Source organism: Sprattus sprattus, assembly GCF_963457725.1.
Source record: "Sprattus sprattus genome assembly, chromosome: 9".
In the NCBI taxonomy this organism is placed as follows: Eukaryota; Metazoa; Chordata; class Actinopteri; order Clupeiformes; family Clupeidae; genus Sprattus; species Sprattus sprattus.
This window is the reverse complement of record NC_137928.1, coordinates 7,603,180-7,621,458: the sequence shown is the minus strand read 5'-3', so window position 1 is coordinate 7,621,458 and position 18,279 is coordinate 7,603,180. Positions and strand designations below refer to the sequence as shown.

At 46.9% G+C, this 18,279-nt stretch overlaps 1 protein-coding gene across 1 annotated transcript in view; it reads right to left on the bottom strand.

The window, feature by feature from the left end:
- hip1 (huntingtin interacting protein 1) overlaps positions 1-18,279 on the bottom strand; it is a 44,878-nt gene that overhangs the window by 12,599 nt on the left and 14,000 nt on the right. The window contains exons 2-16 of the mRNA XM_080844420.1: positions 14,706-14,769; positions 13,794-13,936; positions 13,079-13,135; positions 11,006-11,086; positions 10,649-10,725; positions 10,384-10,445; positions 8,222-8,362; positions 7,008-7,065; positions 6,477-6,552; positions 5,513-5,656; positions 5,021-5,118; positions 4,252-4,324; positions 3,082-3,265; positions 1,920-2,008; positions 757-873 (exon numbers count right to left, since the gene is read on the bottom strand). Of these exons, the coding sequence (XP_080700546.1) occupies positions 757-873; positions 1,920-2,008; positions 3,082-3,265; positions 4,252-4,324; positions 5,021-5,118; positions 5,513-5,656; positions 6,477-6,552; positions 7,008-7,065; positions 8,222-8,362; positions 10,384-10,445; positions 10,649-10,725; positions 11,006-11,086; positions 13,079-13,135; positions 13,794-13,936; positions 14,706-14,769 (1,464 nt within the window). The remainder of the gene's footprint in view (positions 1-756; positions 874-1,919; positions 2,009-3,081; positions 3,266-4,251; positions 4,325-5,020; positions 5,119-5,512; positions 5,657-6,476; positions 6,553-7,007; positions 7,066-8,221; positions 8,363-10,383; positions 10,446-10,648; positions 10,726-11,005; positions 11,087-13,078; positions 13,136-13,793; positions 13,937-14,705; positions 14,770-18,279) is intronic.

Genomic DNA, 18,279 nt, shown 5'->3' with positions numbered 1-18,279 from the left:
CACCGGCACACGGCAGGCCACAGTGTGTGTGTGTGTGTGTGTGTGTGTTTCTGCTCCAACTGAGCCTTTTCCTGCAGGAGAGACAACCGTGTTGATAAGATTCTCCATCTCTTGAATCCTGCATCTCGTTCTTTAGAAATGCTTTCATGGTCACCATTTAGCTATAGTGTTTAGACACGGGTCTGTCAGGGTCCTGATACATTTCACAGTTTTCCCGCCCTTGAGCAGGCACAAGTGCTATTGTCCTCACAAGTGCTATTGTCACCAATCTCACACCACCACCACTGGCACACGGCAGGCCACGGCACGCCACACAATCACTGCGCGTGTCATGACACGTTAGCCAAGTGCCACATTTGTTCTCACGCGACTGGACGTGTTGATGGGAAAATAACATCCACAATCACTGCAGCTTCGCCTGCCTCTTCTCTACAGCTACAAACGTTGAGACCATCATTTTCTCACCGATCACGTACAGTCAATAGTACTGAGAAAATGTGAATGCATGTTTGTGTTTTGTGTTACCTGTTGTTCCGAAGCGTCTTGGGCAGCCTTCACTTTCTCCTGCATTGTGTGTGTGTGTGTGTGTGTGTGTGTGTGTGTGTGTTACCTGTTGTTCCGAAGCGTCTTGGGCAGCCTTCACTTTCTCCTGCATTGTGTATGTGTGTGTGTGTGTGTGTGTGTGTGTGTGTGTGTGTGTGTGTGTGTGTGTGTGTGTGTGTGTGTGTGTTTGTGTGTGTGGTGTGTGTGTGTTACCTGTTGTTCCGAAGCGTCTTGGGCAGCCTTCACTTTCTCCTGCATTTCCCTCCTCACGCTGTCCACCTCGTCTTGAGCCACCCGTGCTACCGTCATCTGACGGGTCACTTCTGCATTCTACACACACACACACACACACACACACACACACACACACACACACCACACACACATTCGCAGATCAGCCAATTTCTTACACAGATAAAAAGTCTTATAGATTGGTGTACTACCGTGACTTTTTGCCTGTCAAAATCAAATACAAATGTGGCACACACAGAATGTAAGACACACACTTATACACTGTCCACTCAAAACCAGTGCATAAGGAGTTAAGTAGGAGCAGTTCATTTAAATGCTGCAACATTGCTTGAGATTGAGTTTGCGGTAATTTTTGACAGCAGAATAAAGTGTTTTTGTCCCGCGGTGCCTAGGGCCTGCTCCACCAAAATCTCCTGGGAAGCATCAGCCCTTGGCTGGCTGAGAGCTACCACGGTAAGGACAGACACAAACACTCACTGCCACTAAAAATATCTGAACTGGAAGAAAACAAGAAAATGCTGCATAACAACCACTACCTACCCGCAACATTTTTTCTGTGAATCCATCTCAACAGAAACCACTTAGTCATGGACTTCACTTCCAATTGAGGATTTCATTTCACACAGTAAACTCACACCACATGCTCTCACTGTTGCATGGCTCGCCAGAAGAGCACATGCCAAGTTTGACAAGCTGTATTTCCTGATGGCCCAGGTGTAAAGAAGGATGGGTGAGGAGGAGAAAGACTCTACCTTTCTGAGCGTGTAAAGAAGGATGGGTGAGGAGGAGAAAGACTCTACCTTTCTGAGCGTGTAAAGAAGGATGGGTGAGGAGGAGAAAGACTCTACCTTTCTGAGTGTGTAAAGAAGGATAGGTGAGGAGAAAGACTCTACTTTTTTGAGCGTGTAAAGAAGGATGGGTGAGGAGGAGAAAGACTCTACCTTTCTGAGCGTGTAAAGAAGGATGGGTGAGGAGAGAGACTCTACCTTTCTGAGTGTGTAAAGAAGGATGGGTGAGGAGAGAGACTCTACCTTTCTGAGCGTGTAAAGAAGGATGGGTGAGGAGAAAGACTCTACTTTTTTGAGCGTGTAAAGAAGGATGGGTGAGGAGGAGAAAGACTCTACCTTTCTGAGCAGGTCAGCGTGGCTCTGCACCAGCTCTGTGTACTTCTCCTTCAGCTTGGTGTAGCGTTGCTCATTGGCCTGGGCCTTCTCTGAAACACACACACACACACACACACACACACACACACACACACACACGCACACACACACACAGGAGCAGTCAGAACAGTGCTCTTGAAGTAGATAATGAGTAAAGAGAGGGGAGTAGAAGTAATCGGAGAGAGAGAGAGAGAGAGAGAGAGAGAGAGAAAGAGTGAGTGAGTGAGTGAGTGAGTGAGTGAGTGAGAGGGATGGATGCCTCTCAAAGCTCCAGGTCATGTTGTATCTGAAAGCACTCTCTCATTTAAATGATGCTGTGTGCTCCCACTCTCTCAGTCCATCTCCCTCTCTCACACACACACAGACACACACACACACACACACACACCCACACACACACCCACACACACACACACACACACACACAGGAAGAAGGACAAGAGGAGGGGAGACAGGGTGGGGAGAAGGGCAGGTGTTTAACACGCGGGGAAACTACGTGGTCATAAATAGTGTTCATAAGGGTTCATAAGGGTTCATAAGTGTTCATAAGTGCCTGGTGAGCAGCCACTGGTGCTGTAATCTCCCCCTGGCCTCAGGCACACAGCACCACTGAGAGCCACCCAGCAACCGGAGAGAGCTGCACCACCAACACTGCACAGCACTGATGCCTACCACTACGGACTAGGGTTACACTACAGCAGTGTGTGTCTGTGTGTGTATGTGTGTGTGTGTGTGTGTGTGTGTGTGTTTGAGGGGGTGGGGGGTCACGGTATAAAAAACAATTACCTTTATCCTTGTCTGAGGAAAAGTGGGGAATGGACAGGAAAACAGAAAGTCAACACCAGGGAGGTACAGAGAAGGAAAAGCAAAAACGGGCACAGCGTGGCTGAGTTAAAGATGAGAGGAGGGCGTTATTGAGTGTGAGTGTGTGTGTGTGTGTGTGTGTGTATGTGTGTGTGTGTGTGAGTGTGTGTGTGTGTGTGAGTGTGTGTGTGTGTGTGAGTGTGTGTGTGTGTGTGTGAGTGTGTGAGTGTGTGAGTGTGTGTGTGTGTGTGTGAGTGTGTGTGTGTGTGTGAGTGCGTGTGTGTGTGTGTGTGTGTGTGTGGGGGGGGTGGTGTCTCACTTTCGATCTCCGTCAGGCTGCGCTGCTCCTTCTCCGTGTCCTCCTTGACGCGCCGCAGGTCGTCCAGCTCGGCCCGCAGGAACTCGCTCTCGCCCAGCGCCTGCTGCTTCAGGTGGCTCTGCTCCGCCAGCTCGGCCTCCAGCTCGCTCACGCGCCCACGCAGCGCCTGGCACAGACGCCCGCTCTGGAGAAGAGAATAGAAGAGAATAGAATAGAATATATTTATTTGTCATTGCACAAGTGCAACGAAATTGAGGTGGCAGCTCTCAGACTTCAGTGCTATTGAAAAATAAAAAAAAATAAAAACAATACAAATATATACAATATAACTATACAAATTTACACTATGAATACTAAGCTTAAGTAAAACAAGTTTAAAAAAAAAAAAAAAACAAGACATATTACACATCAAAGAGACAAATACAGGTTAGTATTTGAGAGGGGAGGGAAGAGTGGGAAGAACAGTGTTCATGAGGCATCGCTTTACAAGTGAGAAAGAGAAACGATTACTAAAAGATGAGAGACGAACAATAGAGGAGATCTGAGTGCTGTGCACACAATGGGTGGAGTGAAAGACAAATGAAAGGGAGACAAAAGACAGATAGAACTGAAACAGGAAGGAGGAGGAGGAGGAAGAGGAATGTGAAGGAGGGGGAAGAAAGAAAGGGAAAAAAGCAAGAATGTTACAAAAGTAAGAGAGCAAGACAGAAAGAAAGCAAGAAAGAAAGAAAGACAGAAATGCACATGGAGGGGGTAGAGAGAGAAAGAGGACCAGTATCAAGGTATCATTTTATCTATTTTTTACTTTATGTTATATCGATATATATGTATATTTTATACTTAATTTCTGAGTTTTTTTATGTGTTTTGTTTATTTATTTTGTCTGTTTTGTTTTGCTATGGTTTGTTTATTTATTGTTCTGTAGCCTCAGTCAGGGCATTGCTGCAAAAGAGCCCTGTGCTCAGTCAATTCTCCCTGAATAAACAATGATAATGATGAAATGAAATGATGAAGGTTTATACCCTCTTGGGCTATCCTGAGATATGCTGCGTCACCATCAGCCATGACTATGACAGACCTAATTCCTAAGCCCAATGTTCTGTGCAACACTGGCTGTTATGAGCCCCACCCCCCCACACTCTCCACCTGCTCCCCCACCACTCCACCCACCTCAATCCTGAAGGTCTCCAGCTCCTCCCTCAGGGCCTGGATCTCTGCCGTCAGCTGCTGGATGAGACGGTCTCTGTGCACACACACACACACACACACACACACACACACACACACACACACACACACAGAAGAGTCAGTCAGAACAGGTGGGCTGATTGTGTTATGTGAAAGCACTTGGCAAGTCCTTTCCTTTTCTTCAGGGAGAACGGCAAACATTTTCAAGTGTCTTTTTCTCCCCACAGAAAACTCAGGATGCTAAATAAATCTTGAAAATGACAATGACAATGTCAATGGCACAGTGATGGCATAATTATCATGTCAAAAACTGGTGCGGCTGGAACGTCTCAAAGCCATTTCTAACTGTGGAATGCTTCACAACATCCGCAGCCACTTACTGTCAACTAACAAAGCTCCTGGGAGCCAGTGGGACAGACAGCCACTTACTACTAACACACACACACACACACACACACACACGTTTGGAGCCAGCGGGACAGACAGTCAGACAGAAACAGCTTCTCATGAGAGAGCAGCGGTGGTTTCTACTAGATCAGGGCCGGATCAGGGCCTGATCAGGGCCGGATCAGAGCCGGATCAGCTCCACTATCAGCTGCTGTCTCGACTGCAGGCTACTCCACCCTCCATTCAACTCTTCTTATTTATTAGTGAAATAGGGACTTCGGCCATTTTGTGCATTGTGACTGTAGTTCGGGGAATGGACCAAGCCCTTAAGAGCCCAACTCGAAGGTTTGAGGGCATCACTTACTTGTCGTCTGCATGTCTGCGCATGCCGTTCTGACTGTTGAAGTTGAAAGGGTCTGTGGCGGCTCCGAAAAGATCATCAAACCTGGTCTCCACCACAGCCTGGAAAACAGCAGGTACAGTTTCAGCAAGACAACAACAGTCGTACAGCAAAGCGAACTTTCTTTCTATCAAACTGCTGCCATCGCAATATTATAACTCGATAAATCTCTATTTATCACATAACTGCACACCAGAACACGTTTTTCAATTTTATAACCATGCACAGAACCATCGATTCACTGAGCCAGGATAGAAGGCCTAAGATCGACTTAAGAACGTTTTATTAAACCAAAGGGTTGGCGTCTTCATTCAGTTCAGCATTGCTGCCTCTACTGTCTCGTTGTCTTTGTGACAATGACAATAAAGTACTTTGAACTTCAACTTTTGAACTTTGAACTTAATACACAGTTAAGGCCTGGTAGGGAGGTACCGGTCCCGGTAAAAAGGTCAGTACCGGCTGTGGGGGGATGTCCGTGTCCACCAGGTCTTCCGTCTCCACCACATGCTCACTCTCGGGGGAAGAGGACTCCGCCGGGATCACCACCACCGGGCTGATGTGCTCCGACAGGGCCGACGCCCGGAGGAAATTGGGAGGATTCTGGGAAGAGAAATCAGTCAGTGAAGCCTCATTAGTGGGGCAGCAGAGGTGATGATCACAATTGTCAGCATGATGTGTGTGTGTGTGTGTGTGTGTGTGTGTGTGTGTGTGTGTGTGTGTGTGTGTGTGTGTGTGTGTGTGTGTGTGTGTGTGTGTGTGTGTGTGTGTGAGCTCCTAATGAATCAGGCTGGGATCTAAAGTAAAGATGCTCGGATGCCAAAACACACTGACATGTGGTGCTGAGCAGGAACCGAGGGCTCCCTTACTTCTGGGAGCTGGGGGATATGGATGAGTCTTGTATGTGTATGTATGAGTGTGTGTGTGTGTGTGTGTGTGTGTCTGAGCCTTACCTCTGGGAGCAGGGGGATATGGATGAGCCTTGTATGTGTATGTATGAGTGTGTGTGTGTGTGTGTGTGTGTGTGTGTCTGAGCCTTACCTCTGGAAGCTGGGGGATATGGATGAGTCTTGTGTGTGTATGTATGAGTGTGTGTGTGTGTGTGTGTGTGTGTCTGAGCCTTACCTCTGGAAGCTGGGGGATCTGGATGAGTCTTGTGTGTGTATGTATGTGTTTGTGTGTGTGTGATAGTGTGTGTGTGTGTGTGTGTCTGAGCCTTACCTCTGGAAGCTGGGGGATCTGGATGAGTCTTGTATGTGTATGTATGTGTTTGTGTGTGTGTGATAGTGTGTGTGTGTGTGTGTGTGTCTGAGCCTTACCTCTGGAAGCTGGGGGATCTGGATGAGTCTTGTATGTGTGTATGTGTGTGTGTGTGTGTTAGTGTGTGTGAGTGTGTGTGTGTGTGTGTGTGTCTGAGCCTTACCTCTGGAAGCTGGGGGATCTGGATGAGTCTCTTAAAGTATTGTAGGTTACTGGAGCGGTAAAACAGACTCTTCAGCCTGAGACAGAAACAGAGAGTGAGTGCCTGACAAACAGAGCACACACACACACACACACACACACACACACACACACACACAGCCATTGTGCACGTGCAGTACTGTACTCTATTATAGATGCCTGAGAGGTGTGCAATAAAGTGCGTGTGTGTCTCTTGACATCAGCGTCACCATGCATGGAGAGATAGAGAGAGCTGACCAGTCTCAGTGTGCCATTCTCTCTCTCTTTCTCTGTTTCTCCTTCTCGGAGCCCACACTCTCACACACACACACACACACACACACACACACACACACAGAGAGAGAGATAGAGAGAGCTGACTCAGTTTCTCTCTCTTTCTCTGCTTCTCCTTCTCGGAGCCCATATCACACACACACACACACACACACACACACACACACACACATCTTCTCGGAGCCCATATCACACGGCCGTGACCCCTGCATGAACTCACTTCTTAAACTGCTCCTGGAACCGGTCCCTGTGCCCCTGCAGTGTCTCTGCTGGCAGGCCTGAACACGAACACAGAAGAGTGCATTAATGGTGTTATCTCTCTGTGTGTGTGTGTGTGTGTGTGTGTGTGTGTGTGTGTGTGTGTGTGTGTGTGTGTGTGTGTGTGTGTGTGTGTGTGTGTGTGAGTGTGTGAGTGTGTGTGTGTATGTGTGTGTGTGGGTGTATGGGTGTGTGTGAGAGTGATAATCTCCATCTCTCTGCCAACAGTCTGTCAAGAATGTGTTAAGACATGGGCAATTTCCTGAATGCTGGTGTCTCTTATCCACACTGAAGAATGATTTTCTGAGAACCACAATTGTGCATTCTCAGTGTAAATAATTTACAGGTATTCTTGCTTTCTACTACACAGTTCTGTGAAACCCTCAATAGTGACTGATTGATTGACTAGAAGTCGTGCATATATATATAGTAGATGGAATTGTTTAAAAGCATAGGATGAATAATATATATATATATATGATATAATTGTTTAAAAGCATAGGATGAATAATATATATATATATAGATAGTGTTATATATATATATATTATTCATCCTATGCTTTTAAACAATTCCATCTACTGGAGGTGTCTTTAAGAGGAAAAACACACATACAGGTCGCTTCGGAATATAAAGTTAGCCAGACAACAAAAAAAAGTTTGGAAAATGCAGTACACTATGAAGCTAGAAATACAGTCATAAACTGTAGTAATACTGTATTAATATACTAATACTGTTCTTATATTCTAGAACTCATGAAATTATGGATTTGTTTTGGTAGGCAGCTGTGCAATTAGAGTGGCAATAAAGAACCAGCCAAGTTATTACTTCATTACTGTGCTATTACGCTAGGGCCATATCAGTCCTAATCACACTGCTGGGGTTCAGTTCTGTGATACTGACCAGCTGGCTGTGCACCATCAGTGTGTGTATCAGCATGTGTGTGTGTGTGCGTGTGTGTGTGTGTGTGTGTATCAGCGTAATTATGTGTGTGTGCATGTGTGTGTGTGTGTGTGTGTGTGCGTGCGTGTATGTGCGTGTGTGTGCATGTGTGTGTATGTGTGTGTGTGTGTGTGTGTGTGTGTGTGTGTGTGTGTGTGTGTGTGTGTGTGTGTGTGTGTGTGTGTGTGTATCAGCGTAACTGTGGTGCAGCTAGTGAACAGCAGGGGGACTCACAGGAGTGGAGTTTGAAGAGCAGTTTGACGGTGTAGTCGTAGAGGTGGCTACTGTCCAGGATCACCTGGATCAGTGGTGCCAGCCGACACTGACCTGCCGCAGTCACGGAGACGGAGCGCGACATGTCCAACGAGCTGAACACTGTGCGCACACACGCACACACACACGCACGCACACACAGACAAACACACACACAAACACACAGAATATATTTATAATAAATCTTAGTAAGCATTGTGATACAAAAGTTCCCATTTCGCTCAACATGCAAGATAAATAAGAAAAGCTGTTGCATATCTGCAAATCTAAAATACCACTCAAACCACACGAATGAAAGCAACAGGCCTCATCACCTGTCCACACACACACACATGCACACACACACACACACACACACACACACACACACACACAGAATATATTTTAAATAAATCTTAGTTAGCATTGTGATACAAAAGTTCAACAGGCCTCGTCACCTCTCCAAAACACATGACGCACTAGAGGACCCCTGCATGCACACACACTAAATCTGGACACAAAGCAGGTCAACCCAGGTGACTTGATTCCTCTAATCTCATTAGGTTTGGATCAGTCTGCCTAAGGAGTACCTGGAAGAGATCTTCAACTAGGTGGGAGCAGTAGGCAAAGGCCACTAACTCACCCCACCCCACCTCACTCACTCACTCACTCACTCACCCCACTCTACTTACTCTCACCCACTCAACCCACTCTACTCACTCACCCCACTCTACTCACCTCACTCACCCCACTCTACTCACCTCACTCACTCACCCCACCTCACCCCACTCTACTCACTCACCTCACTCACTCACTCACCCCACCTCACCCACTCTACTCACTCACCTCACTCACTCACTCACCCACTCTACTCACTCACTCACCTCACTCACCCCACTCCACTCACTCACTCACCCCACTCTACTCACTCACCCCACCTCACCCACCTCACTCACTCACTCACTCACTCACTCACCCCACTCCACCCCACTCACTCACTCACCTCACTCAACCTCACTCACTCACTCCACCTTACCCCACCCCACCCCACTCCACCCCACCCTCACTCACCCCACCTCACTCATTTCAACTCACTCTACTCACCCACTCACCTCACATCACCTCACCCCACTCACCCCACCCCACCCCACTCACCCAGCCCCCCCTCACTCCAGCCCTCTGACAGGAGCCCTGATGACATTCAATGCGGCGTGCACGAGGAGCAGTTTAAACACGGCCCATCAGCATTACTAAGCAGGAATCTGAGGCCAGTGCTAAATTGGAGATGCTAATTTAATGGCCTTGACCTTGACACAGTTAGATGGGTGTTGGAGGAAGTGCTTCACTGCTTCCCAGGCTGAACACGACAGCATCACAACCTGCGTCCGACAGCAGTTGACAGCAGCATGCGGCGCTGATGTGGCTGTGCGCTGTATGGAGGTGAAGGGTGCTGTGCCATATGTCACCTTTACATAATGTGATCCCCTCTGCTTCTGCACCCCATCCTCTATGCCTTAGTCTGTCTGCAAGCCCATTTATCTGTTTCTATAGATCCATTCTTCTCTCTCTCTCTCTCTCTCTCTCTCTCTCTCTCTCTCTCCTTTTAACATTCCTGACCATGCATCACTCTCTTACTTTCACTCTCGCACTCTCACTTTTTCCCAAGCCCTTGCTCAATGCACCCCCCCCCCCAAAAAAAAAATATCTCTCTCTCCCTCCCTCATCCTCCTCTCTCTCTGATGCAAGGTCCTGGGAGACACTGCTCTCCCTGCACAAAGGTGTGGTTTCCTGTGCCATGAAGCAGTGATTCTGGCAGCCGAAAACACATTCATATTCAGCATGCAGCTTGAGCACACACCCTTACATATGCACACACACACACAAACCTTTACATATGCACACACACACACACACACACACACACACACACACACACACACACACACACACACACACACACACACACCACACACACACCACACACACACACACACACACACACACACACATACACACTTATCAGAACTTTAAGTGTGGCTTGTGCTACAAAAGGGCTGTTGACTGTAGCACATAGATTCTGGTGGTGGAGTTTTCTGCACTAAGGTTACTAAGACATCCATCATCAGCCCATCCTGCATGTTTACCTGCCAGGAAGAGATTCAGCTCACACTCCAGGTAGTCAAACATTTCAACTGTCATCTGGAAACTGCAAAGGATACAAACAAGAGAAACGATCAGCAATAACACACACACACACACACACACACAGACATCATGCTGACAATTGTGATAAGTGACACATCCTTAAATTGGCCCATCACATGAAAATTGATATTGGATATTTTGTTTCATAAGCCTACAATAATAGCCCTATTTTCACTCCAGGAAGCCAAACACGAGAGCACTCACAAATTGTTGACGTCGTTCTCTCCCACCTCGTCGAGCTGTCTGTTTGACATCTGAAGGTTGCCAGGGAAACGGGGGTTCTGACAGACACGATAAATTTGCATCAGGTCGGAGACTCGTGAGGTGCACAGGAATGAGAATACTGACACACTATTCCCACAGAGATGGAGGGAGGGAGGAGACTGCTGGGGTGGAGGGGTGAGACTGATTCTAGAGGTAAGGAGGTGGTACACACACACACACACACACACACACACACACACACACACACACACACACACACACACACACACACACACACACACACACACACACACTCACACACACACACAAACACAAAACACACACTTGGCCACTCACTTTGATGTGGAACTCCATTTTGGTGATGAGCAGTTTGAGGTAGATGCTGCACAGCTTTCCATAACCTTCACTCAAATGCCCCTGTGGAAATGAAAAGAGAGAGAGGGGACAGACAGAGAGAGAGAGAGAGAGAGAGAGCGAGAGAGACAGAGAGAGGGAGGGAGGTAAAGAATATGGGAGAAGATCAAAGGGAGGTGGCAGCCTTCAAACTGCTCAGGGGAGAGCAGCTGCTGAGGTAGCGTAGCAAGTTGGCAGAAGGGGATCATTAAGCACTAGTTCCCAACTGTGTGTGTGTGTGAGTGCTTGTGCAAGTGTGTGTGTGTGTGTGTGTGTGTGTGTGTGTTTGTGTGTGTGTGAACTGTTGCAGCCTGGGAGCTAGAGCTCTTTATGGGCCAAATTCTGAATTTGGAGGTTTTCCAGTGTGTGCTTCCTTCCAACAGTTTCAGTGTTTGTAGTTTGGGAACTCTGCATCGTCTGAACACACGGACTGACCCTAAAAGGACACCATCCTTCACACACCAGGGTGTTCAACACCATCACACCACATGGTGTTCAACACCAAGATATCTTTCATTGACTCTCCAAAACGTATAGTCACCAATTCCCATGAAAACACGAACACTAAGAGATAAGAACTGAAGGTGGCAGGAAGTTCCTCTAACTGGGAACATACCAAAGAGTTCATGAGTGGTCACACCATTCCAACAATTCCTTATAAATTTTAACAACATAGTTTAGTGGTGCTGTTCAAATAAATCTGAAATGTTTCTTCACTGACACACAAGAAAATGGTACTTCTGTTTTAAAATCTAAACCCTGAATAAAAAGTGATTCATATATTCTGTGAGAACATATTCTGTGAGTAACTCAAGAATGTGCTTCACTGAGAGCACGTGAGAACTGAAAAAGTGTCAACAGTTCATCGGCTACCCACTTCCTCTTCCTGAAGCCCTGCTGATGATGATGATGTCACAACAGGAAGGGCAGGGTCCTGGTCAGAGGATGCAATTTCCCCTCAGTCCAGGCCTTTACTAGCCAATCAGCACATAGTGGAGATACGACTGCGACAGCACTCGCAACAAAAAAGCCACTGGTCAGCAAAGTTCTATCTATTCAGTCTTTCCTGTTAACTCATGCACGGGTGCCAGCCCTCTTAAAACACAACCAGGCCACGGCATGCACTCCACTGCAACCTTGTATCTTTTTTTTTCTTCTTTGAATTATATCATTTTGTATTATTATTTCTTTCTTTTATTTCCATATGTCTCAGTCATGCCATGCCCAGGGACAACGGGTGAAAACTAGCTAACCAAGCTAATTCCAGTGCATTTACATTCTCTGGGAAATGTTTATCAATGTACACTGTCCCTTTTCAAATAAACGCATAAATAAAAAAATTAAATAAAACAAATCACCAACACTCAGCAACAAAAATGTCCAACATTAGAAGTAAGCACAATCAATACTTTCTGCAAGTTTCTCTCATTACTTCACCAGACTGACCAGAGCACTGGCCCTGAGCCTCTGGCAGGAGAGAAAGCACCTTTGAGCACCCTTTTGCTTGGTGCCTAGATCATCCCAGCCAGGATTATTTGTCATGAACAGGCCATCAGCCAATACCCACAGACTCAGAAAAGATGTTCGTAATGAGTCATTCAGCACCACCACACAGGTTAAAAAAAAGAATGAGGGTGAGCGTGTTGTTTTTCTGTGACTCAGCCTGACTGAGCAGTGGAACATCATTACCCGTCTGAAGCCCTCACATCAGCTGTCAGTCAACTGTCATAGGCCAGCTGTCATCCGGTGGACAGACAGGAAACCCCATCCACACCACCACAGGTAGACCAGACGACAGAAAAAACCTCAGAAACTCATCTTTATGCAGCCCTCGCTGTCAGTGAAACCACTTTGTCGGTGTTACTTTGTGGTGTAATACACTAAGGTGCCCTGCAGGGTGAGGACCGGTTATCCAGTGACCAGTGTGAATAATGTGCTGATTGATGTATGTGTCCGGCGGCTAGTCAGCCTGCTATGTGACCCATGAGTTTAGCAGAAGGGCTTCCTGTTCCTTACCCACATCCTGCTCATGTCGGTCAGGTCGGCCTTGTTCTTCATGGAGTCCTTTATGACCTGCCAGGCCAAACACAGAGACAAACACAGGCAGTTAAGAGAACAAATAGAAGGCCCTCTCGCGTTTTTAATCGATTCGCAGTCAGTCATCGACCATCTGGAGGGCCCAGTGGACCAACCGTCAGGTGCAGGGATATAAAATGGAAATGGAAATGAGCCCTAGTGACTAGTGGCTATGTTTATGGCAGAGATAGTGACACACACACACACACACACACACACACACACACACACTCTGAATTCTATCTCTGCATTTTACCCATCCAGGGTAGTGATACACACAGTGAAGCACACTAACCCGGAGCAGTAATAATAATAAATAATAATTCATTTAATTTGTAGTGCACTCTACATTCAAACTGAATCTCAGAGTGCTACATAGTTAAAAACAGCCCATAACAAAAGCATAGTTTAAAGAATAATACGTTTTTAAAAAGTAGGAAACGCATTTATGAATAAAAAGGTTTTTAGGCCAGTCTTAAAACAGTCTAGTGTCTGTGTTGCCCTTAAGTGGTCCGGGAGGCTGTTCCACAGGAGCGGCGCTGCAGAGGAGAAGGTCCGGTCGCCCATGGTGCGTAGCCTGGTGTTTGGGACCTGCTGGAGTGAACTGTTTTTGGATCTGAGGGTGCGGTTTGATGTTTGGTGCAGGGATACTCACATTGGGATGGCCGTCCCTCAGCAGCTTGTGAAAGACGTGGCAAAACTTCCAGCAGAGCACGGCGTTGCTGGACAGGGGCAGGCGGTTGACGGCCGCCCAGAAGGTGTGAGCTGCCTTCTCATGGTGGGTGCCCAGGATGCACGGTGAGGAGACGGCAGTCAAGGAGAGACACAGGAGGGAGAGAAGCTAACCTCCAGAAAAAGCTCGGTAACACTTTATTTGAAGGGGTCTACATAAGGGTGACATGACACGGTCATAAGAATGACATGACACGTCATACACATTAATGACACGTTATTTTTGTTCATGACTGGTTCATGACTGTTGTCATAATGTGCCATTCGGTGTTTGTACACACAGCTAACCCTAACCCTAACCCTAACCCTACAAACACCGAATGACACATTATGACAACAGTCATGAACCAGTCATGAACAAAAATAACGTGTCATTAATGTGTATGACATTTGTCATGTCATTCTTATGACAGTGTCATGTCACCCTTATGTAGACCCCTTCAAATAAAGTGTTACCAAAAGCTCTACCAAGTGACGTATGGGTCACTGATGTTTTCCCCTCATAAATCAGTGTTGAGTCGTCATGCTATTAACCAGATCAACTTACAAGAGAAATAGAAATAGACTAGTGGCGTCTGGTTTGTCTTAAGTGCGTGATGCACTAAAGGCGCCGTGCCCTCACCAGACAAAAGAGCTCCTGTTAGAATCGGCTATAAGCGTGCTTTAGCTAATAATGTTAAAACGTAGCCTTCCTTCTTCGCATGGAAACAAAAACACTATCTGCACTGTCTGTACCTCACACACACACACACACACTCACGCACTCACGCACGCACTCACACACACACACACACACACACACAAAAGAAAGAATGAGGGTGAGAAAAAAGGATATTCCTAGCATGCTTCTCTTTGACGGCGATCTCCTGTGTGTTGATGGCCTTGTTGATGCTTACTGCCTACATTTGTTTAAAGAGAGAGGAAAAGAGAACACAGAATAAGTAAGAATAATTATGGCACAATAAATATACTCACACAAGAACATAAATATACAAACTGAAACTGGGTCATTGCTTTGAAAAGACACTGAGGTATTTCGAATTATACGTCACATTTATGTGAGAGCTACATACAATAAACAGCTGTGGTTAGTTCTAAGAACCCTCCGATACACCTTTAGTTACCATTTGAAACCCATTTGGGATGCATGAAACCCATTTGGGGTATATAGAAATCATTTTGGAGTATATGAAACCAATTACGATTACATGAAATCCATTTGGTGTACATAAAACCAATTTCAATGTTTAAATCAACAGCAAAAGTAAAGCCATTAAGAAACCCATTATAATGCTTTATGTTCCCCCTTCCCTCATGCATGCACCCTCACACATGAACACACAAGCACACTCCACTCACACGGCTGAACAGATAGAGCCACATACCAGTCCTATCAGCTACCACAAAACATCGTCATGATCCTCTCATAGATAAAGAGAGACTCGCAGCTAAATGATCTTCCGAGGAAACCCCCACACAGGGTCTTCAATTCACTGCTAATACTGACCTCCACTGTCCTTTGATACGGAAGTTATCAAGGTGTTATTACCATTCAGTGGGTGCTGGCTTATTCAAAGTCTAACTAGTTGCTGGTCATCTCAAGGATATTTAATTTTTCTTCAAATCTTTAAAAAAAAAAATTCAGTTCATGTTCTCAACAACACCAAAAGAAAATCACATAGACTGGGCCATTCCCTTTAATGCTGACCACCATTGTTTGTGAAGACAGGGTCAAGGCCTGGTCTTGCATATTTCCTCATACACCACAGAAAGACAAACTTCCTGTCAAAGAAAGCAAGACATTAGTGTGATACAGTAAATACAGCCTGACTGCGAATGGCTCCGTTTTACAGCTCTGCAAAGCAGGCTGGCCTTCGCTCCTTACTCTCCACACTGCTGTCAAGGGGCCGCTGGCCAATGGCAGACGCGCAGCTAAAAGGTGACAAGGAGAGGCTTTGTGTCGACATGATGGATTTGAGGGATAAGTGTCGCATTAAGTCACAGCTGTGAGCTCAAAGGGAAGAGAGGACGATCTAGAGGCTGGGTCCGCTGGGCTTAAGTGAGCGGCTCTTAAACCAACCAAAAAAAAAAAAAAACTGTACACAGAGCTGCATTAGGTGGAGCTCCTCTTCTACTAAATTCCTCATTGCTGTTGAGAGGTTCTGTGTTCTTCACACTTGATCTTGTGAGATCAGGTGAAAGGGTGAGAGATCTCAGCATGTCATCAATTATGAAAAAAAAAAATGAAGGAAAAACTAAAACAGCAGTGTTACATTTCAACAATGTACCATCACGGATGCAATTTGGTGTACATACTATTTTACCTTCAAAATATCCTACTGGAGAAACAGAGAGCAAATGGCTTATCTTCCCTGTCCTTAAAGAATGAGGAAACAGGAGAGAGACTACTGGACCATCCCCAGCCTTAGTGCAAGTGGTTCTCACACAAGCATGGCCTAATTTGTCCACACTGAGACTTTGTCATCGGTGTGAATGAGAGAGCCAGCTGCCCTTGCTTCTTGGCATCCTGCAGGGGCAGCTCGCTGGTACCCACGCCCCAACTATCTCCCTGACCAGCACGGACCATCCAGAGCGAAACTATGAGTTCCTCATTAAACCCAGAGCTATTTACAAAATGAGGAGAGATATCGAGAGACACCAGTGGGGGGGGGGGGGGGGGGGGGGGGGGAAGGAGAGAGATACAAAAAATAAAAAAGAAAGGGGTAATGTGACAGAGCAGTGGAGGAAAGGGAGACTCTGTGCAGTGGTGTTTATCCCAAAGCCCGGACTGCTCTGCTGCCTCTGTGGGCTCGTGGAATGAATCCCTCTGAGTCCAGCTTGTGTTTTCTGGGCTTCCAGCCCCCTGTGTCGCCTGCATACCAAGTAGCTTCCATCTCTGTGTGCTCGCTCCAAGCAGCTCTGTGTCTGTCCTTGCGCCGGCGAGAGCGACAGACGATGTGTGAATCAACATTGTCACCGCGTAGCACTGACTGTCAAACAAGGCCCTGTTCTTGGCCCGTCTTTCAAGGGATACGACGCGATCGTTTCATAAATGATTCAGCGGCCACTCATGGTTCAGCTATTTTTTTTTTCTCCCTTGAGAAAGTAATTGTGGAAGTAACTTTGAACGTGTCATGGGAACAAGAAGTTAGTTTATTTAAGGCCTTTCTGTTTTCTCTCATGCTGTGGTAATGGGTCATAGCCCTTTAATGGTAACGAGGAGGACGACAACATAAGGCCTCCTTTGATAAATCTGTTCAGCAACGTGTTCAGAACCACAAACCAAGGCGAGCGGCAATCTTCAAGCATCTCTGGCTAAAAAAGCCCCCACCTCACAATTTAGTTAGACACAGTAGTAGTAAGACAAATTTAATGAGGGATAAATCAATCAAACGAATGAGACTACAGAGCAGCAGAATCGTTCTCACGGATTCCGGCTACAACTGTCCTCGGGTGACCCCATAGGCGCAGCCAGGCAGGCAGACGAGCGGGCAGGCAGGCAGGCAGGCAGGCAGGCAGGCAGGCAAGCACACGAGCTGGCGGGCAAGAGACAGTAGGAGAAAATGACCTGCCGCAGGTCAGGGCCCATTATCATAAACCATCTCAGACTGGGACCGCTCTGCTGCTAGAGCACGAGGGAGGGAGACAGGAGAAGCCTGATCACATAACAGATAAGGGCTCCTGAGAGACTGGTGAACATGAGACCAGGCCTGCTCAAGTGTTGCTCCTATACATCAGCGGCAGCCCTCCTCCCAGAAGAAAGGAGACTATGTATGTCTGCCGGATACACACACACTGGGACAGCAGTGCTAATATAACTACTCTGAGACCTACTTGCAGTGGTATAAAAAGACAACAGCAGTCTGTTGGGAATGCTATTGTCCAGATTTTCCTCTAAAATGGGTACTCACTGCATCTCAGCCAGTTACATTTAGTTGTGTGGGGGAGAGACTTGGCTGATCAGGGACTGACAGTGAGAGTGCAGAGAGAGATTCCCTGGAAGTGAGTCAGTCAGTTAAGTGTCACGCTGGGCTGCCTTAAACCCGCTCAAGGGTGCCCGCAACACAACCAAATCACCACACGGTGCCTGAGAACGAGGCACAGGGAAAAGTGCTAGGTTGTGTAAGCCTCTATGTGGTATGGAGGAGGAGAGGAGAGGAAGTGAGAAGTGGGAGTGGACCATGAGGTCACTCAGATTAAGGGAAATGGGACACTTCATCTCCATCCAAAGTGATGTAATGCCGCCTCTTTAGCCGACCAGCATGGCCAAGTCTGAGTCTGTGCTGTGCTGTGCTGTGCTGTGCTAGCGTGTTGGACAGAGCCCGTTAGGAATAGAGCCTGGTGTTGGGTGCTGGTCTGTGGGGATGAAGGGAGGGGAGAGAGGGGGGGGGGGGGGGGGGGGGCAAGCA